This window comes from Taurulus bubalis (assembly GCF_910589615.1).
Source record: "Taurulus bubalis genome assembly, chromosome: 4".
Classification (NCBI taxonomy): Eukaryota; Metazoa; Chordata; class Actinopteri; order Perciformes; family Cottidae; genus Taurulus; species Taurulus bubalis.
Window position 1 is genome coordinate 5,486,634 of NC_136592.1, and position 22,548 is coordinate 5,509,181.

General features: G+C 44.7%; 2 protein-coding genes across 2 annotated transcripts in view; one reads left to right on the top strand and one right to left on the bottom strand.

Moving 5' to 3' along the window:
- The window catches only part of LOC306735896 (transcription initiation factor TFIID subunit 4), a gene marked incomplete at both ends in the record, with an annotated part of 72,441 nt that extends 61,245 nt beyond the window's left edge, over window positions 1-11,196 (bottom strand). The window contains 5 exons of the mRNA XM_079217466.1: window positions 88-210; window positions 970-1,113; window positions 2,132-2,281; window positions 8,218-8,426; window positions 9,909-11,196. Coding sequence (XP_079073592.1) covers window positions 88-210; window positions 970-1,113; window positions 2,132-2,281; window positions 8,218-8,426; window positions 9,909-11,196 — 1,914 coding nt within the window. The remainder of the gene's footprint in view (window positions 1-87; window positions 211-969; window positions 1,114-2,131; window positions 2,282-8,217; window positions 8,427-9,908) is intronic.
- Window positions 11,197-12,022: 826 nt separating this feature from the next.
- Window positions 12,023-18,786, top strand: LOC306735801 (protein LSM14 homolog A-like; the record flags this gene model as incomplete). The annotated part of the gene is made up of 10 exons (XM_079217359.1): window positions 12,023-12,146; window positions 12,907-13,070; window positions 14,152-14,290; window positions 15,017-15,211; window positions 15,380-15,463; window positions 15,758-15,946; window positions 16,349-16,502; window positions 17,055-17,081; window positions 17,420-17,660; window positions 18,472-18,786. 10 exons carry the CDS (start codon window positions 12,023-12,025, stop codon window positions 18,493-18,495), a joined length of 1,341 nt encoding a protein of 446 aa, XP_079073485.1. The 3' UTR covers window positions 18,496-18,786.
- Between the last annotated feature and the right edge of the window lie 3,762 nt (window positions 18,787-22,548).

The following is a 22,548-nucleotide window of genomic DNA, read 5'->3' on the forward strand; positions in this document are numbered from 1 at the left end:
AACCCGCAAAAGAAGAGAAAAGGTAAGTCACGATTGAAGAAACACTGCGATTCAATCTGGATGTAGAAAGAAGAAGAAAAAGCTCACCAGTAGGTCCTGAACCAGAGACTTGACGTTCTTGGAGGTCTCGGGGGACGGAGAGTTGTGTGACGCCAGCTTGATGAGCGTGGCCAGGAAGTTCTTGCACTTCTTGACGTTCTCCTGCATTTCCTGTCGGAGGAAAGAAAAAACATTATTCCCCCACTGGTGTCGGAAAGCTAAGAAGAGCCGGCAAGTTGCTCAAATCTTACTTCTAAAGTAATGAATCAACATTTAAATAAGCAATGTTCTTTTTGTTACTAAGGATACTGGGATTGGCGCAAATGTAGGGTCAGACAGACAGAAGAAAGGTGCCGGTTCAAATCCTGAGCAGAGGGCATATTTAATCGTAATAATACTTAGCAGAGATATTACAGAATGAAACAGCTTGGACTGGCAAAAGAATCAGCACGCTGCCCAGTCATCTCTGGAGCCAAATGAGACGTGGCACCTGTCCACTCAAACCGCCGGCGGCTACACACTGTGGCCCCTCAGAGGGCTCTCTGGCCTGAATGCATATGGAGATGTGAGAGTCTTTGTGTGTGTGAGCCTGTACCTCTGTGCCGATTATGAATATGCATATGCGAGCCTGCATCTGGAAGTCTGTGTGTGTGTGTGTGTGTGTGTGTGTGTCCCTGAATCTTGGTGCATCTGTGTGTCCTTGGGTCTGCATGCGCCCGTGTGAATGTATGAGTGTGAATGTGTGTGTGCATGTGTGAGACTCTGGGTGCGGGGGCCAGCTGCGCGATACGGCGAGGCTGCGGGGTCCGCAGGGGGAGTGAGGGGGGGGCTGAAGCGTGTGACACAGCCGGCAGCCGGCGGCGGCCGTGTCACCACGCCTGCCTGCGCCCTCGAGGGTGAAGTGTGGGCGGCGAGGGAAAGGGAACGGACCTGGGACACGATGGGACCTCCGGGGTTCGCGGCGATGCCCGTCTGAGGAGGCTGCGTCGGCTGGGAGGCTGCCTGGGCCGGGGCTGGCGGGGCCGCCGCCACCACGGGGGTCTGCTGCGGAGCCGCCACCGCCACGGGGGCCTTCTGCGGAAGGGAGGGGGTGGGGGGGAAGAGAAGGAGGAGACAGAGAGATAAACAGGACGTGACGCCTCGCTCGCAGCAAGGCCACGGAGAAACAGGAGGCCGGGTGCCGCGGCGCTCTCTGTCACATCTGGTGTCCCGACTTCGGTGGACGTCGCTTTACAGACAAGTGAGGGGTGGGGGAGGTGGTAGCGCGCCAGAGGCTGGGAGAGTCAGGAAGTCCGTCGAAGCTTTTTAGCAGTACCATCTACCTGATGAGGTACCTCCTATCAAGATATATCACCTCATCCACCTATCGTGTCCTTTCCTCACAGAAACGCGCTCCAACGACTGTAGAAAAGCAGATGAGGCGCCGTCAGCGCTCTCTCACTCCAACGGTCCTCATCACCTCTTTTGAATCTCTCAGGGCCTGTTTTTCCACACTTGGCGAGAAAATATGTGTCGCAGTCGCAAAGCGGACAGCTCTAAACACGGGCGTGAACGCGGCCCCAAAACGCACGAGGGGTGCGGCCGCTCCCGGCGAATAAGGACCACATGTCAGCAGACCACACTCAGCGGCTACCTTCGGTTCTAAAAGGTGACGCCAATGCTGATGTGCCTTAAACTTGCATTATTTCTACTGACCACCAGGGGGTGACTCCTCTGGTTGTATAGAAGTCTATGAGAAAATGACTCTACTTCTCTCTTGATTTATTCCCTCAGTAAACATTGTAAACATGACTTTATGGTCTTTATCTCTAGTTTCAAGTCTTCTTCAATACAGCATGATGTTCATTTTGTAAATTGTGGTCATTAAGAGTCAAATAGACCATAAAGCAGAGTGGGCTACCATGTGATTGACAGGCTGCTACCCCCCCCAAAAATATGAATTTCCCATTTTTCTCTGCAAACAAACAACGTGCTAAGATTTCAAGACAAAATTATTCTATCCAACAGTAACCTTTGAAAATACAATACATGAAGAAAACAGAAAGCGGGACAGAAGACTGAAGAAACAGGCGAGTAAGGAGGGTAGTCTCACTGGGCGGAGTGCAGGACAGGAGGAGGAGGAAGAGGAAGAAGAAGAGGAAGAGGTCTGGAGCGCAGGGCTGGACGGGGTGGGAGAGGGAGACGGTACCATCTTGGCCGGGGTCAAAGGGCACTGCCTGGTGGTCTGAGAGGTCGCGGGAGACTGCAGGGAAGAGAGAGAGAAACAAACAGAGAGCGTAGAGATATCAAAGAAAGCGGACGAGGAGGAAGGGGAAACACAAGGGCGAGTGAACACAAGAAGAAAGAAAAGCAGCGGAGGCGAGCGTGCGTCCGTCACAGAGGAGAGAGACGGGAAGACTGTGACAGCGAGAGGAAGAAAAGAGCAGCGCCGCGCCTCGCGGACAGACGAGGAAAGGTTACGACGGCGGGGAGGCGGCGGAGGAGGAGGCAGCGGCGGAGGAGGCGGCGGAGGCGGCGGAGGCGCTGGTGGTGTCGGAGGGTGAAACGGAGGAAACGGGGACATGTGTTGGTCAGGTGGAAGAGTGGAGTTCTGTTGCCTTGTCAATAAAAATTCCCTTTCTTTAATGTCGTCAATCGTCGTTTTGTGCTTCAAGCATCGGTTCAGGCACCGGTATCGTTTTAAAAGTATCGTTTTAGCACCGGTATCGGGATAAACCCAAACGATACCCATCCCTAGCCTCTAACAGGCGGGCTGGGAGGTGACACAGGACCAACCACACCAAGGACTTTTATCTCTCACGCAACCCGACGAAGGGACGGGAATAACCTGGCACTCTCTTGGCTGATATTACAGGATTTTATAAATATTGTTCTCTCATATGTTACGAGAGTTGGCTACAACTGACCAACTTTGGAAAGAACAGAAATGTTAATTCACTCCTGAGGCCTTTGGGCAACGCATTCATTGATAGCTGGAGGTCACGACAAACTCACCTTTATTTCATTGAAGTTTTTTTTAAAGGTGAGACACTATAGGCAAAACTTTGTTTTTTTTGCACTGGTTAATTAAATAGAAGTAGTATAGCAGCCTGAAAATAATTAACTAATAATTAACTTCTCTAGTCTAGAAGTTACAAATGCAGGAGCTACTGTTTCTGTAATACGGAGGTGAAAAAAGGGCAGTCCTTGAATTTAGTTTCATCCGGAAGTTAAAGGACAAGATAGGAGTACCTATATCATTAGATCAGCGGTTCTCAACATCCATGGTCTTGATGTAAGTAATCAACTGGGTTAGTAGCATGCTGATATTGATTTAGTACATTTTTTTACCCTATTCCCCTGTAGTGTCTTCAACATGTATGTCATTTGATAATACACGTGTTTCTTTCAGACTCTTCAGTAGCACCTACACACACATCTCATTCCCGTCTGTATTCTGGAGGTTTTTACCGAGGGGTTTTGTTCATATATCGTTATTCTGTTTCTAAAAAACATGGCGAAATGGGTTTTTCATTGCTGTTGATATTATTTGTTATTTATGGAGTGATAAAAAGACATTTTGAACTTGGCTTTATCCAATGTTCATGTTTCTGTTCTGGAAATGAATGCAAATTATCACATATTTAATAAGATAATGCATCACTTGCATCTTTGAACATCAGTTTTCAGAAAACGTGTGTAGTGCAAACAAATATTGTCTTTAACTGGTCCCCCCGGTTACAGGAGGACCAAGCAATCACACAAAAGGTTTGCACAAACATTTCTTCGGGTTGGTGTGTTGTTGCATTTCATTGATAATTCATGCACAAAATAAAGACATCTCGTGTTGATTTCTAGGTGCTACATTTTTTATTTGGAGTCTGACATTGTTCATCAGGGAGATAGTGGATATCTCTCTCTCTCTCACACTCTCTCTCTCTCACACTCTCTCTCTCTCACACTCTCTCTCTCTCTCTCTCACACACACTCTCACACACACTCACACACACGTGCAAAGGACAGAGGGAAAGAAGCGAGAAGAAGTAGGATAAAAGAGAGGAGGAGGTTGAGAAGGGAATTTCCCCACAGCTTAAAAAAAGTTTTGTGCGATCCAAAAGAATGTTGCACCGAGGAGTCTGGGGGGGAAGCGGGTGTGCGAGGGGAAAGCGGGGTGACGGTGAGCCACGGGGTGCATCCCGCCGCCGGCGCCGCCTCTCTCGCTCACTCTCTCCCCCTCTTCGTGTGTCGAAATGCGCTCTTGAGAAAACCAAAAGCCTTGTTAGCTTTTTAAAATAATCAGGCAGTTGGATGATGAATGATTTAACAGGTATGGAAGGAAGGAAGCTCGGGACGCCTTCCGTTGCTCCCCTCGGGGGGTCACGGGAAGAGTGACAGGCCGACGGAGGGGCTGAGCTCTGGGAATAAACACCATTCCCTTTCATTTTCCCTGCCACCGCTGTTCCTGTCGAGGAGGCGACGCCGCGGCCCGGCTAATTTGTCAGTGGCGCGGCGGTGAGAGGCGATGACAGCCTGCGAGTCTCTTTATTTGCGGAGGTTTTTTTTTTTTTTTTTTTTGCAGGAGGCGGGAGAGGAGGAGGGATGTTGTGTAACTTATGCGGACTTCTGTCTGTGTGTTCTTTATGCTGCGTTCTTTCTCCCATCAATTAGGAAACATGAATCTCAGTTTTTAAAAAGGTGTTACGTGGCCTCCTTCAGCTCAGTCTGTAGTACGGTAACAACCTGAGAAGTAGAGCATAATACTGCATAGCTGCACCTATGCAGCACACACTGCTGCATCTTATGAATGGCTTTGGCTCTGTGGGCTGCTTTTCCTGGACATTTATCCTCTGAACTGATACAACGATTGCCCCGCTTTCTGTTAAATCTCCGTTTCCTTTTTTGCAATCTTAGATCAGAGATGATACGCATAACAATAGTCTTACTGTGTTGAGAATGTTAGGGGAGCAAGTACAAGTAGAAGCAAAGAGGAAAAGTTTAGCTGAATTCATTTTAAGATAGTGAAATGCTGCCCTCTAGTGTCCGTCGTTTGTCGTCGCAGTTAGTGATGCGATGAACAGGAGATCTCAGGTGAGTTAAAACAGTCTTTAGGGGCCTCATTCACTGCTGCCTTGAGGCCCGGATCAAAGAGAAAGACAGAAAAACAGACTTCTCTCTGAAGCAGTTGTTACTGTATCTTGCGGGTCTGACCAGATGACTTGAATTCGGCAATATCGTTAAAAAACATTTGCATTCCCGCACTTGTTATTTGGAAAAGCGTGCGCATTATTTTCTCGAGTTTCAATAAACTGTCAAACTTGTCCTCAGTGGTCTCCACGCTAAATGTTTTCACTTTAAAGTACAAGTTGAAGAACATACTATACTGACTGTTTGAAAGCCCACAGAGGACACACCTGGTTTTGTGTGACAGTATTTCCCCGCTGACGTTGGAAAAACTCAACGGGGGTCAAAGTTGAGGACGCGTTTTGCTCTTTTTCTCTAAAAGACGACGTTGCCTGAACACAACAAATAGTTTCCAACATTTGTGATGCAAAAGTGCCAAAGATTCGCCGACTCCAGCTCCGCAAATTCGATTGTCATGACTCAGTATTCGGGTTTTGGGTCGGACGATACTTGCAGTTTGAAGAAGTCAATTCCGTCTTTGGAAAACTACAATGGGCATCTTCTGACTTTTTAAAGGCTGAGAAAAAACAAGAATAAGAAGAACTGATGATGAAAATAATGACCTGTTACAGGTGGGCATTGTCTCAACTCAGTCAACTGAACAGCAATACAGCAAAGACGATGTAATGCAACCCGTCGCAAGGTATTTGAAGGGACTCAAATTCATCACAACAAATCTGTTTGTAAATGCCCAGCAGACAAAGGCTTTTTTAAATATTTGTTTGTTTTTGCCTAATATAACAAGCCAATTTGAACAAAAAAAAGTTTCTCTAACGTGTCAGTGTTTTATGTTCTGAAAGGAACGAGAAACAGAGGCATCTGAGAAGCTCCCCATCATAAAATACATATTTCCCATGTGCTGTTTCTTCTCTCTGCGGGAGACAAACTATCTGGCAATTTCGTCATTAAAGACATTTTTTTTTAAGTTAGAGCGCACAGGTTTTCCACATGAACGATGTTTCCACAGGTGATCGTAAGCAAATTCCAATGAATGATTCAGTGGGCTCGTTAGAGTGTGACGAGAGGACCCCGTGGACTCATTAGGAGCCTTGAGACATTAACTCGCCTATTAATCGCAGTTTAATCCATACGTAAGATAATCAAGGCTAAAACGTGTTAATCACAACCCAATTAGGCGGCGGGGAGCTGAGCCGCCGCGCTTAACGAGGTGTTAAGGCTGAAACGTGCAGGAAGTGTGTGTGTGTGTGTGTGTGTGTGTACAACGGGACACTTTCAGCCACAGCCGCTCTCCTACAAGCAGGTCTGAGGGGCCACGACCCCCGTTTTGGGGTTTTGTGGTTGAGATCAAAATAAAAAGAATGCAGAAACCGGTGCTTTCCGCATCACGTGGCAAAATATGAATGTGTTTTGTCAGAATACAATCTCCCTGCATTAAACTCACCCTGAGAATTCGAAGCGGTTCTGTAGCGCCAACTGCGGGTCGGGGGTCAGCGCCTTGTGTGAAGGGCAACAGGAAGGAGTGCGCCTAAGAGTTTGGTGGAGGGCAGCGGGCGGCTGCTTCGGGAGCGTTGGATTTCGGGCAGCGCCAAAGCTTTTACGGGTGGAGTGGATACAAATATATGTGTGGTCGAATTCTTTTATTTTTTTGTTTAAGATGAACGAACGCTACATTTCTATCACTCTGGTTGGTATAAAACAACGACTGAAGTGCTCTCCACACGTCTTCTCTGCGTTGAATTCGCCAGCAACATTTTTCATTTTTTCAAATAAAAAAGTAAACGTCATAAGCTGTATGTGTGAGCACCGGCGCTTTTCCTCTACGCTGTACTTCCTTGTCACTCACTAGTATTCCAAAGTATTTTATCCAACCAATTAAACGCCTGAGCCGCAATGCATTATGGGGCGGTTGAGTGTGTCCAGTAGGCGCGCGCCTAAATCGAAACACAATATTGTTTTAATCCCCCCTAAAAAAAGCTTTTCTTTTTTCCTCTGCCACGTATCCGTCTGTCAGACCGTATTTCAGCACCAGGAGCTGTCCAGAGTCTTACAGCATCTGTGTGATCACACTTTCTCTCTGCTGTCCTGGAATATGACGGCTCTTCTTTTTCAGACCTTAAATAATGGTGTCCCACAAGAAGTGCTTACCCGCCCATCCCATATTGTCGCTAAGTTTCCCCGAATTCTTTCAGAGTTAAGAAAAACTTCCCCATTTTGCAGCGTTCTGACAATGCATTGTTCAAAAAGTTTATTTTCCCTAAATATGGTGTGTAATGTGTAAGGATGTCCTGATTACGTTGTTTGGCCCAGATCCCAATTGCAATGTTGATAATTTAGCGGGACGAAGAAGAAAAAAACGGGTTAAACCCGATCCTTTAAAACATAACCAGTAAACGTATCCTTAGGATCTGCTCTGGAGCAAAATAAGTAGCACAATCTACTACAGCCAAGAAACATTTAATCCTCGAATTTATCAAAAATAAAAAAAGTAATCGAAAAAAAAATGTAATCACGTCGTTTTCACATGCAGCAACATATTATGTAGAAGCATAAAGACATGTTTCTCCATTATTCTGGTGCTGAAAAGTGGTGCATCAAAGGAAAAACCCTGAACCTGAGATGACCAGACATTGTTGCTGGAAAGTACCCGTGCTGCCGGCGTAAGTCGGAAAAACATCAAATGCCTTTGACCCCATGGTTAGGAACAAAGCTTGCGCAGGAGAAGATCCTGGGATAAATACTTTCTCAGGTTGTTTTTGTTGACTATAAACAAAGGAAGTTGGTGCAGAATCAGTCTTTATAGGTCTGGTCCACTTTATTCTAGACGAGTTTGCGCCTCGCTGAATTCACTCGTGAATGTTCTGTACACGATACAAGATGCCCATATTTTTGCAGTGCTGATATGAAGTCAATACTTTGCTTTTGATGCGTTCATCACAGGAAAGTTTTTGTCACAAAACATTGTGTAGCCTGTGAGGAAACCCGAAGGTGCCGGCACGCTGTGTGCCGTCGGTCACTACAGGCAGCAGCTACCACGGGGGCTCTGGGGCGGAGTCTCACCTGAGGCGTTGTTACTCTGAAGGAGGCTCCAGCTGTCGGGGTGGCAGGCCGTGGAGAGATGTTGTTCTGGACCTGAGCCTGAGCCTGAGCCTGGGCCTGAGCCTGAGCCTGGGCTTGGGCCTGGGCTTGAGCCTGGGCCTGAGCCTGAGCCAGAGCCTGCTGAGGGACCATCACTAGCTGGCCCAGCTCTGTGCGCACCAGCACCATCCCTGGAGAATCACAGAGAACATTTATCTGAGGGAACGTCACCGACAATGAATCCTATTAAAACCACCTAAGTGCATCTATATATATATTTTTTTTTTTATATATCTATATATATATGTATATATATATATATATATATATATATATACACACATACGCACAACGATATTGTAGGGTTGGCTGTTGGTACTTTTTACATATATTTACACAATGAGATTTTTATGAGTGGGTCAAGACAAATAATAAGTTAGGTTCAGAAGATGGCATCGCTTTACTTTTAATGTTGCCTTTTAAAACCAGAAAGAGGCAACTCTTGTGCCATATTACGATCCAAAATCTAGATGATCTATCTAGTCTTATATCACGATATACCTATATGATATACCTATATGATATATCGCCCATCCACAATTGGATGTGGATAGTTAGTGGATTCTACTGATCACCTACACAGACAACCAAGCATCATCCTCAGGGGGAGGTTCACGTTCTAAAACCCTGGGAGGGTTAAACACAGTGATTTAAAAAAGAAGAAACTCTCCAAACAAGCAGCCGGTGTAAATGCGACACGTTTCGACTGAGTCTTGTTGCAAAATGGACTAAAAGTTTTCCAGGTGGCAAAGCCACTTCGACGCAACTTCAGGACAACGAAACGCACGGAGAGAAAGGTGAAAGTGAGACCATTCGATTGCAACGCTCAAGGGCAACAAACGGGCGTATAGCTATTAATACGATTATGTCAAGAGCACTTGAAGGGTGAATGATCTTATACGGTGGGAATGTGTTTCTGAGTGCCTGATAAAGTGGTGCAACAGGACGCCTTTAAGAAGTGTTAAAACCATGCTTCCTAACCGGCGGGTTCGAAGATATTTAACTGCAGTTTGTGGTTGTAGACGCTTTTGGCGGGAAAAAAGGTGGGAAAAGAGCGCGCAATGACAGGTCAGGATGTCAAATGTTTTATTACACACTTGTTTACCTTTTCAAAATATCCATAAAGTTAGACAACAACAACAAAAAGAAGATGAGGAAGACATTAGGAAGGTTAATCACTATTCCTGAGGTGAGTTGACTGAACAGTATAGTTTATTTGGGGCAAATAAAAAATGCTTACAATGTATGATCGCTGGATTATTATTACATAAGGCGTTGTAATGTATTTACACTAAGGAAAAGTTTCCTATTTCTCCTAGTTCGTTATTGGTGATATCGGTGTTGTGTCACGCCGCCTTTCGGGATGCTTGTGTGAATGTTATACTTTTGACCGGCTCAGTTGTCAGATCATGGCCCCTCATTTGGGACACACATGCGAAAACTCAGAGGAATACAACAGTTTTGGTTTGACCTTAGGAACAGGCACCACCCTATAGCACATACATAGGACAACTACTCTCTCACTCACTCACTCACACACACACTCACACACTCACTCACACCAATAGGTACGGTTACTTTAACACATGTGTGCTGCTCTGCTTCCCCCTTACCCGCTGGGATGGTGAACCCCGGGGGCAGCTGAATGGTCGTCTGCTGCTGCGGCGGTCTGACGATCAGCTGGGGGGCTGCGACCCTCGGAGGCGCCGCGAGGCCGAGACGGGGTTGAGTCTGCGCGGCGGGCAGCGCGGGCTTGACCGTGCTGACAGCGGGCGTCACCGCCGCGGTCGGACCGGTTCCGCACGCGGCGGCCACCGCTGCGACACAAGCGGCGGCCGGAGCGGAGCTCGAAGGCTGGGTCACCGAGGTGGACGTAGTGGCTGCTGTTGGCGCAACGGCAGCGGAGACAGTGTTGATTACGGAGTTGACGCCACCAGACTGGCTTGACATTACAATTTTGGACTCGTCTGTTTTGGAAGACTCGGAGCTGTGGTTCCCCTGTGAAGCCGAGGTGGAGGTGGTGGTGACCGTGGTGGTGGTGGGTCCTGCGCGAGCGCCCTGCTGGACCAAGGCCGAAACGCTGGTCCCGCTGCCGTTCTGGGCAATGCTCGCGACAATGTGACTCGGGAGTCTGTGCAGCGCAATGGTGGGAGTCCCCCGGTCCAGAGCGATAGCCGACTGACCCGCGGGGAGGCTCGCCTTCGACAGGGTGAAAGTCGAGGTGTCGATAGAGGACGTCGCCGGTCGCGCGGAGTTCGTCGTCGCGGCGGCGGCGTCCACGGAGCTCGCGCTCTCCGTGTTGCCGTCGCTCCTCCTCGTCACCGTCGCACCGTTCAAACTCTTTATCCGAGCCGAGGCGCTCCTCCGCGGCGTGCTCACGCGTTTCCTCGGCGGGCTAGCTTCCCCCGCTGACGTCCCGCAGGAGCCCGGGCTGCCCTCGGACCCCCGGCTGGCCGCAGCGGTCGGTGTTGTGACGGATGCTCTATGTGTTTGAGAGTCGCTGGTGCTCGTGGTGCTCGTGGTGCTCGCGCGGGCTGCCGAGGCAGCGGTTGGCTCGCCGAAAGAAGCGACGGAGTCCGGAGGAGGAGACGTGACAGTTGTAGCCGGGCTGGCGTCTTTTGAGTTGATTTCCTGGCGCATCTCGGGTTTATTACGCCGTCCGAGTTGTTGTTGTTGTTGTTGTTCTAGTGTTGTTGTGCCCACTGGAGCTGGTAGCGTTTTCCCTAAGTGATGGTTAGCGGGGGCCACTGAGCCAGCGCCTCCGTTCTCGCCTGCTTTACCCGCTGCTAGGTTGCTTTGTCCGGCGAGCTGGGACTCCAGTGAGCCCACTAGGTCGCTCACGGCTTTTTCGTCCACCTCTGAAAACAGCATATCTTCCAGGGGGTCGGAGGCGCCCGCCATCTCTGATCACAGATAGCTGTCTTATTTTTTTTGGGATATTTTTTTGGGGGGTTACAGTGCGCCTGCGTGTTACTAGGCATTGTGGGATTGGATCTGACGTCATTAGACGAGGGGGGCATCCTAGTTGTATTCGTTCACGATATTTCCTCAAGTCTAATTTAATGAACTATTTTGAAGAGCGGTTGGTGTTACATAACGATCCCTAGAGTGTGTGGCGCCCGTGGCACCCTCTCTACGCGTCTCTCTAGTTTCAGGGTTTATGAAATACGGTGTGTCAAAAACAAATTATGCGCTGTATGTACATTTTACACATCTAAAATCGTGTTATCTGGCAACATGGGGGCAGGGTGGCGCGCAGCGGTCTCGTGTAATATCGCGATATCACCGAATGGCTGAGTCTCAAACCTTCTGTCAAGCGCCCTATGATTCATTTACAAATTTTCTTCACTGAAAAAAAATATCGCAAACGTGACCAAAACTGTACACACCGTCTTGATATTACTGATTTCACCCCCCAGTTTCTCGTTAAATCGCTTCTTAGCGTGTATAAGAGAAGGGTAGCAGTGGGAGGAAGAGGAGGTGACTTCACAGGAATGAGACGCTGACTTTCTCCCAGCATCCTTTGCGGCGAGCGAAATAAAACGTAAACGGCCATGTCGTGGTAGAAGTCAGTCCTGAAGCGAGCGAGGTTTACTCACGGTGTCATTTACCAATTTGTGTAATGTAGTCTGAAAACTACGGCAACGAAAGTAACACGCCCGACCCCTCGTTTGACAGTTTACCGATTCCGCGTAAATTCGTGCGTTATTCAAGGCAGAGGGCCACCATGAGTGGAGGAGGGACGCCGTACATCGGCAGCAAAATTAGCCTAATCTCCAAGGCCGAGATTCGCTATGAAGGAATTTTGTACACCATTGACACTGAAAACTCGACAGTAGCTCTTGCAAAAGGTAAGAGGGAAGGACTAAAGCACTCAAAATGGCTATATTTAAGCTTCCAGAGGGGTTGAACGGCGGGAAAACTGCAATTTAATTCAGCGCAGTTTGGTATGTTAGCTTACCGTTAGCTTGGTAGCCAACTCCTAGCTAAGTGGCGATGCAGTTAACGCTCTGCGTCCTTTGTTTACCTTGTGTTTCGGGGTTAACGTTAAATACGTGTCTGTTACTGCAGAGTACCAAGTGGCACACCGTGTAGTATAGAGGTGGCCTTGTTACTGTCTATAATCTCACACTAAAGCGTTTTATCACTGGTTAACAACGTTAGCGTAGTTCTATTTAAGTCTTAATCCGGAGCGTGTGTTCAGTGAACTCTGGTGACGTTCCAGCGACCACACGTCTCCATACACCCCAACCTGACAGGTAACCTGTCATTTTAAGTGAAGTAACAGGGGATTATTCAAAAGTAACACAACCAGTTGTTATATAGCATTGTTGAATGCCTATTTCACATAATGGCCAGGGGAAATATATGAAAATTTACCTTCTAGACTACATCTGGGTCATTTAAACGTTTGTCCTTGAAATACATTAAATAGTCTATCATACATTTTAACAATAACATCCTGCAACTTTATTCATAGTATTGTAAAATCTGGATGTAATGCCCAGTGTAAGGATTTACACAGGATGCAGAAACCTACTGAGCCTCAATAAACAAAAATATAACTGGGTTTAATTAATTTAAATTACCCTTGTGAATTTCCCCCAACAGTTCGCTCTTTTGGCACTGAGGACCGGCCCACTGACAGGCCTGTTCCACCTCGGGAGGAAGTATTTGAGTACATCATCTTCAGGGGGAGCGACATAAAGGACCTTACAGTATGTGAGCCGCCCAAAGCCACTAGCTCCCTGCCGCAGGACCCTGCTATAGTTCAAGTAAGTTGATTTATATGTACTATAAAGTGGAAGTTTGTCACGAGTTCAGTGTTATTTTTGACAAGGGGAAAAGCTTTATTTAATCATCAGCATGATTTTATTGTCACTTTTCTTTATTATAAAGATTGTCAAGTTATAAAGATGTCACACTGAGGATGAAAAGCAACCCCCAGGTGTATCTAATCAAATGAATTACTGTGACATCTTATTAAAATGTCCCAGTAAACCAGGGCTTTGAAATTGGCTCACCAGCCATCATTGGCGAATGTTATTGATTACACCTGTGCTTCTCAGGTTATGAGGGGAACATTTTTTTCATTAAATTCCTATTTGACATCCGTGTTGTCAATAATCAAACTGCCTTGTCATGTCACTGAGGTTCACTGAATGCACTAGCTTTATTTTTTTTTAATGAACTTGGTGAAAAGCAGTAGAAATGGTGTATAGTGGGGCTTGTGCTTGATGTGTCACTGCAATAGTGACAGTCACAAGTCATTTTATCAGTTGTGTTTCAGAATTACAGTTGTATTTCTTATTCTTAAACCCCACAGTGAAATGACTGGATAAAAAAATATGTATCTTTATCATCCCAGTGTTTCACACATGATTTTGTTCTTCCTCCAGAAGAAAAATGTCTATATAACAGATTTAAATCTATCGATCTGGGGCAATGAACAGGGTCAATCTGTTAAAATGGTTGTGCTTGTGTTAACACTTTTTGTGCTCTAGCTAGTTAGTATTGTACTTAAGTACACTTGTTAGGTACTTGAGTATTTAAGTTTTATGTAACGTTTTACTTCTACTCAACAACATAGTAGAGGGAAATATTGTAAGTTTTACTTCACTACATGTATTTGACAATATTGGTTACAAGTAAGGCTACTGCCTATTCAGATTTTTATTTTTTTTTATTTTTAAATATATCCACTAATAAACTCGTGTATATAAAGTAGTTTTTAATTAGAAGTGAATTCTGGGTAATAATGGGGAAACTCTGTTATTCATCGTGTACCCCATGTGGTTCTATATGACTGTCAGTGTTGTCGTGGTTTTTCAGCTGACCGTGTGTTTGTGTTTCTAGTCGTCACTTGGATCAAGCAATGCTGCAGCAGGACCGTCATTCCAGTCGGTTGGGCCCTATGCAGCGCTCAGCAAGCCATACAGCCAGTTTGGTGTCGCACCCCTTGCAGCGCAGCATTACAGCTCTGCCGTAGCCGGAGGTAAGGAGTCGTTCTCGTTCCAAATGTCCTCCTGTTCGAACCATGGATTCACGGGACGTACTAGGAGAGCTGTGATTATGGTTTTTGTTCACACTTGATAAGGATATTATGTTTGTGACAAATGAGGGTAGTATAATGTTGACGTGGATGATTGCGCGTTTTCAAGTGAGGAGGCGGCACAAGTCGATTTTGGTGCTTGAATTAATGACGAGCAATGACTGTGTGGAACGTGGGAGATCAATCACAGTTTAACATAATGGAAAATCTATAAGAAACATTAATTTATTTATTCAAGGTGGCAGGCACACTAATTAAGCACTACTGTATATCGAGAATATTTGTTATTTGCATTGACTTTGTTTCTAGGGTGGAAAATAATGCTGAAATTACAAATCAGAAGTAGCCAGACGTATCTCGTGACAAACATCATCAGAGTATTTAACATGTTAATGCTTATGCAAATCAATTGGTGCACAAATGTCATCTTTTTCAAATGTGATTTTTAATTAAGTCTGTATTGGAAATGCATTGAGTTCAACACTCGTTATTAAACATTAGATGTCTGTCGTGTGTTGCCAATATCATGGAAGAACCGTCCTTGTCTGTGAGCACATTAATCGGGTGCATCCCCAAACTGTCATTGCCCCGTCAGCCGCTGCAAGATAAACTACTCTGCGTTTAAAAGACAATCCTATCGTTTGGATCTCACTCTGCTGTTTTCTGCAGGGCGCATCAGTCCCCAGCTGGACTCTTTGACGAAGCGTCCCACCCTGGAGCAGGCGGTGAAGGCCCCACCTTCAGCTGCCCCGGCACCACCGGCCCCCGTGGTTCAGAGGAGTCAGGCGGGGGCGGCTGCTCCCAGACCCAGCGGCCCCAGCGCTGGCAGCCAGAGGCCCCCCGACCTCCTGGAGCAGAGAAGGGGTAAAGGGAACCTTCAGGACTTCTCATGGTTCATTTCCACACCGATACAAGTTCTCCGAATCTCTGGAAACGTCTGAAGTTGTCGTCAAGTGTATATCTTAATTGAGTTGCTTTGTTGGAGCCGTGCCACTTTATCTTGAGTTTCAAATGGTGTCTTTTGCTGTCCAGCTCCCGAGGTCCAGAAGGTGTCTCAGCCAGATCATCATGAACACGGCGCTCTTGAAAACCGAGATCCCAACATGCGCCACCGCGGTAAGTAGTTTAGCACCACAACTTAATACCGTTAACGCTTTTTTTTTGTTAGCTGTATTAGTAAAAAAAATCAAGTCACTTGTTTCCCCTGAAGAGGCTTCTTGATTGTTCACGTTTGATGTTAGCGCCGTTGAGGGCCAATTGAAACGCTCCCAATCTCTTATACAGCGCTGAACTTCTTAAATAAAGTGTTCAATATATTGTATTCTAGTGTACAGCTAGTTTAACTGTTCCAATATAAACATGTCTCATGTTTGACCGTTCGCCAATTTCTTTAAAATCTTTTTTTGTCAGGTTATATGTCAGCTGGTGGTCAGCCCCCACGCCGTGGCCGCGGACGAGGAAACCGCAGCAGAGGCAAAGTCAACGTGCGCAGGGACGGCGCCATGACCTTCGAGGAAGACTTTGACTTTGAGACGGCCAACGCCCAGTTCAACAAAGACGAGATCGACAAAGAGCTCCAGAACAAGCTCAAACTGAAAGGTAGGGCTTCTGCGCGCGCACACTCACACACACTCACTTCAGCCCATGTTGACATTTTCACATGATCTGACACCAGCTAAATGTAATTATTTCATTTCATTTGGCCTTATGGTCTAAAGCGGAGATGTACTGGTTGAGATGGCACATATCATCCAAACTGGGAGTGAATCAGCACTTCAAAAATGCTCAATACGACACATCCCGATATTAGTGTTTTTAGAGCACAAAATGGTTTGCATATGTTTTTCTCTTCACTGGTTTTTGCCAGTGGAAAACCCAGGAAAAACAGTTCTGCTGCCAGAAGCAAATCTATAGTAGAAGTCAATTGTTTGATACTGCGCAGACAGGTGGACCCACCTTGTTGTTGATGGGTTACTCGGTCTAAAATTCTTCCAAACACAGATGACAAGACTGAAAAGGCACTGAATGGAGAAGAACCTGCTGAGGCCGAACATCCAGCCACCGAGGCGACCGCCGAGGAGGACGAGGCTGCGAACAACACCTACTATGACAAGACCAAGTCCTTCTTTGATAACTTGTCCGCTGATGATTTAAGGTACCTTAATATGTTGAAAAAGTATCCTATTCATGGAGAAATACACACAGCTTACATTCAGGTGCTGTGCCTTAAACAAGCAGTAAGGGTTTCTCTTTGATGTCAGAGATAAATATATATATATATATATATATATATTTAATTAAACACAGGCATGCCGTTTCACAATTTTAAATGTGTCCCAGTTTATTTCTGGTTGCATGTGAATGACATCAGCTGACTGGAAGTAAACATGGACCCTAAACTGTTGTTGCCTGGCACCATTGAAACTTTCTAAATACGGAGAATTTCAGACGGGGTGAATTCAGGACTACTTAGACAGACGACATGAGAAGAATGAAGAGTTTTGAACGTTAAAGCTTGTCAACATTTTCGAATAGAAACACAAAATTCGTATGAACCTGGAAGTGAGCGTGACATTTGTTTCGTTTGTTTTACAAAATCACTATATAATGTTCATAAAAGGAACATAAGCCTTGATGCCTATATTTAAATGTGGGAATCAAACTATATTAATATACTAAAAACGTTGTTGTGTCTTATCTCTTTCAGTAAAGGGGGTGAAAGAGGGTTTTCAAGGTGAGTCTCTTATCTTTGTTAGCTGTGTTGAGGGAGGCACCTCGGGATTTAAGTTCTCATGAAGATGAACGCAAATATAAAACCACAAACGTTTCTGATTTTCACTTTATCAGGCCAGAGGGATGTTGTATTTATTTGTTGAATAAGCTGAAGCAGCTTTTTTCATGTTAATGCACCAAGTATCTTAAATGTCGGAATAAACCGTTGCATAATATACTCAAATTGAGACCCAAAATGACCATTTAGTCCCGTAGTGCCTCGGCTTTAGGTCCAATTTGTTGCGTTATGTTTGTTCCCCCCAACAAAAGAAGCCTCCTGATCGGTCTTTGTGTTGTCAGGGAGCGAAGGACGACCTGGGCAGAAGAGAGGCGAATGAATTCCGAGACGTTTGGCATCCCCTTGAGGCACAACCGAGGAAGAGGAGGTTTCCGCGGCCGGGGCTTCATGGGGCCCCGTGGAGGCAGAGGCCGGTCGCTGAGCAGGGGCTCCTTCGCGCCCCCCAGAGGCCCTCCGCCTGGGTTCAGAGGCGGGTTCAGAGGCGGCAGAGGAGGCCGGGATTTCTCTGACTTTGAATATAGGGTAAATCTTGACCTCGGAGATCATTAAATTAATGTAGCAGCTCATAAATGTAGTTGTTTCGATGTAATAATTAGAAACGTAATGTAAGAAAACCATGAACACATAACGTCATAAAGAGTTTTGTGTATAATGTAATGCCGTAAACGATTTTGAGAAATTCTGACATTTATAAACAAAGCAAAAATGTTGGCTGAAAAAAAGTCTGTGCATTTAGTTATATCTTTAAAGGAGTCTTGTCTTCTTAAAGCATTGGAACCCTTCTAGTTTTATATGATACAAGTGGACTTCTTAACTTAAAGCAGCTGGACTTTAGTGAAAATGTCCTCTTTTTATGCGTGTCAAAATTCAGGACTACTGGAGTGACCCGAACAAATGAGAAACTTGGGTTTCATACCTTATTATTCCAGATAATTTAAATGTGTACTCAAGCAGCAAAACCACTTTAGTTCACAATCTACTGTGTAATGTGTCTCACCTGGGCCACTAGTTCACTGCTGATGCGTTTCATGTTAATGCAGTTTTATCTTCTTTTTCAAAGCACTTCCCAATTCCCAACATGTCTGAGCTCTAGATGGGATGTTAAAATGGCAAACGTTTCATAACTATAGTTTACATTATATTCATAATGCCTACACAGAAAATGTTTCTTTTGCTTGTTTTCGGTCATTTTCTCAGTGTAATAACTTACTATGCGCTCTGAGTTCTTGCACTGTTCTCTGACTATTACATCACAATGTCTTTTCCATATTGCAATACAACATGCATGTACAGTAAAAGGAAGATAAATGTATGCGTTGTCATTTGCTTCCAGAAGGACAACAAAGTGGCTGCGTAGTACGACGGATCCTCAAAGAATTGAAGCCCCTCATCATGACATGATTCCTGTTGAAGAAATTCTTTGGTCTCGACATTTGACAGACAGAATGAAGACGTCCTCTCGGTCACCAGCAGCGGGGCTGACTGCTTTACATCGTGGAGGAGGGGTGAGAGTGCAGCTCCCTTTTCTCCACTTATGAGAATTAGGCTTTTTTATTTGTTTTTGTTTTTTTGGGCCCAGACATGTTGTTTGCTACACAGCCACCAGGTGGACTAGAACATGTGTAAATACCTTACTTGGGAGCGAGTCTGTATTTTTGCATCGATCCAGTTCATTTCTTACTGAAGTTGTCTTTGATATTGAAAACGTCGTATGCAGATCACAGGTCATGTGATCGATAGCTTTATTTTTTTAGTTTCTTTAGTTGTTTTTTTTTTTATCTCACGATGTGTGGCGGCACCCAAATTCAGTGCATTGCCCGTTGCTCCGTAGTTTTCTCTGCTCAGACTTAACTTTAGTTCTGTTGCCACGTGTTCAGTATTTTTACCCAGAATGCAGGAAAAGGTTGTTTTTTGTTTTTCTGGACATCCATTCATTGTCAATGAAGTAGTGAGATCGAAGCCAGCTGATGGAACATAAATCTGAACTCAATATTGTAATGAATGAATGTATATCTATCTTATCTTCTACTTACTGCCCCCTCAGCAAACTGTGGCTCACCAGACGCACTGGCTCTTAGTTTTTAGAAAGGTTCTTTCAGTATTTAGACTTGCGTAGATCATACCTAGACATCTTACCACTTCTGATGTATGTTTCTGTTCTTCTGTTTGTGGCCGGAGCTCCACGCCTGCTAATGGCGGCGGCCTCTTGCAAGCGGCCAATAGGAGCCGGCCATCTGATTTGCTATTAGCTTTAGAAGAGTTTTTTTTTTTTTTTTTGTTGACTGTAGATTTCTTGACCGGATCTGTTTTTCTTTTCTTTTTACATAGTTGACTAAACAAAGAGCATTCCCATGATTTGTGTCTGTTACTGTTAATGCCTTTAGAAGTTCTTAGGAAAGGAAAACCTTCAGTGTATTCAGTTTCAACCTGCAGTCAGAATGACTTTGAACAAGTTAAATTTAGATAAAAAAAAGAAGAAATGCTCCGCTATTTTGCCAAAAATAATATGTAAGCATTTGGTCGATAAAATAATTGTCAGCCGATACGTACCGTTAAATCTGCCTTCCTGTGTCCAAAACATACTGAGCCACCTGTTAAGGCATGTTTCTTTTGTTATCAGCATTAGGGTTGGGCGACTGGACGAAATTGTCGTTGTATTTTGATAATTGAACTAATTAATAATTGCCTCCGAAGAACGAGCGTTGCTCAGCAGGCAGAAAGCCTAAACATATTGCCCGTTGTTGGGCTGAAAAGTGTCCGGTTCACCCAACCCTAATCCGCACCCTTTTATTGTCTTACACTTGTCATCTGCATTTTGTTTATTGGGGGGGCTTTTTCACTGCAAAACTATGCTTGCAGTGTTTACTGAAAATGGGGGGAAATCCTGTATATGATTAAATGATGTCTCCAAACGTACGCTTAATAATTCTGCCCCGGCTTGTTTGTAGCTCCTCTTGTTGCATTGTTGTCAATGGAATTGTTCTCTGGAGTGTTTTTTCTTTTCTTTTTTTGTATACAGAGTTGTGAACAAAGGGACATGACCTGGATGTGGTGCCAGTGTGACAATGTTTGATTTGTTAGTACTTTTAGGGAGTGCCTTCAGAGTGATGATTTCTTACAGCTCTCCCTTTTAACTTAAGTCGACAAACGTTCTGACAGCACTACGAGGCGAGGCTGGATTTTTTTTTTCCCGGTAGCTGCGGCTGTTTTAAAAAACAAAGCAGCGCGTGAAAATGTGTGCTGTGGCGCTAGATATTGCACAGGTTGCCGATCACTGCATGACAAGCCGTAGAAATCATCACTTCACACAGGCTTATTTTTTTCTTTCTTCTCGCAATAACCAGCTAGATTAAATTTGAGACAAAAAAAATAAGTATTGACAATTACAAACTGACATGTTTTCATATGTTTGTTACTCCTTACAGTCACTGGAATTGTAAACCGGGAATTGTTTTCATGACAATAGCAGCAAAATTGAGTTTTTACGTAAAATAAAGAGTTGTACAATATCTGTGTCAGTTTTTTTTTTTTTTGGTCATCTCAAAGTCTCCCTTTCTAATAATCCTCGCAATATTGTGTTATTGCAAAGGTTGTTGAAGTTGCCCGTTTTTCGATTTGGGTAAAAATAGTAAATTGTGCGATCACACATTGGCCTTCAGCGCCTTAAATGTAACAAATGCAACTTCCTACAGCGCTTCAAGAACACACACTATAGTCCTCAAGGTGCCCACGTGATCCCTTTAGGGCAGGGGTTCGGGAACCTTTTTGACTGGGAGAGCCATAAAGGCCAAATATTTATAAATATATTTCATTGAGAGCCATATAGTATTTTTAACGTATAATAAATTAAATATGTCTTACTTTTAATGCGACTTCTGGTGCTGCATGGTTTTGCTGATGTCCTTGTAGTCTGGTTCATACGTGGTGAGGTTGAGCACTTTGCGGGTGCTTTGAGATGACAGCAAATGCATCAATATGTATACATGGTTGATATTTATTCAATGTCCTTTATAATGGCTGGACTTTGGGAACATTTTAATGATGGTGTTTTACCAGTCAGTTTAGTTGAACTTAAAGGATCTTTGTTGAACTTCAATAAGGGGAGGTTATGACTGGTTCACTGGCTATGACTGATAATGATTATATATATACAAAATAAAAGTATCAAAGGTGTTTAGTCATTTCTCAGCAGGTACAACATTTAAGTGGAACTTCATTGAAAGAAAAATGCTAATACAGTGCTTAACAATAATTATAGGCCTATTAAATTGACATGGTGTAATTTTTCCTAAAGGTAGCCGATATAAACAATGTAATAACTTCATATTCTTCATATTTAAATGTCTGAAAGTTTCATCCTACATGTGTCAGTTTGGACTATTTCATCTAGCCCCTCATGTTGAACGTTAGACAGACCTTTTTCTGGGGCGCCTGCCCTGCCTTTCTTTTCGCCATGGTAGCCTATAGCTGCTGGAGCAGGGCCCGCCAAGAGGAGCCGAAACAGCGCCGGCCCGAGCTCATGCGGCGCTCTGGGCGAGCTTCGCTCCTGGCGCCCGGAGGAGGACAGCGGGGTGGGGGGTGCTAACGGAGGCAGAGCGCTAGCAGAGGTACAGAGAGCGCAGAAATCGGTTCCAAACTGATTTTTTTTTTTCAACTAAAAATTGTCTGGGAGCCTTATATGGCTCGCGAGCCATAGGTTCCCGACCGCTGCTTTAGGGTCTCGTTCTCAGAGCAGAATGTGATGGTACTTTAATGTGTGTTTAATGAGACCATTTGTTGTTTAACTTCATTTAAAGTTCTACAGTTCCACAACCCGTGTGAGAAGATATGGTGTAAAACATAATTAAAGTAACTGTTAAGTTTAAGTATTTACGTAAACTCCGCCGACTATACTGCTGCTACGTCAGCTTGCCGCGGCGGCCGTAAGGTTTCACTAAATCCATGATAAATACCCTTTACAAAGTCGGATTTCCCTAAGAAACACATCTCAGTAATCGTACAGGCTTGTGGGAGTCAAACAAAGTAATCAAATCCTTTAGGAACTCAAACTAGTGCCTGTAAAATCACAAATGGGCCGGAGGTTTCTTTTTTTCTTTCTCCGTCTCAGCAGCCTGGTGAGACAATGTATTGTCATAAAACAAGTAACCTTTCTATTTTTGAACCGAACGACACGTTTTTTTTGACACAAACACCTTCCCAATATATCAAAGCTTGGTTTTAGCTGTCCTATTAGTATTTTGGATGTTGGTAAGGGCCTGAACCATGGAGTTTGTAAAAGTTCGGCTACTTTTTGGGGGGGTAAATCTAGCATAGATCATGCTGGACATTAATAGTTATGATGAAAATATGTTAAAAGTGTGTTTTTTTTAAATATACATTTTATTCACAAATAAATTCTGAAAAAAAAGAT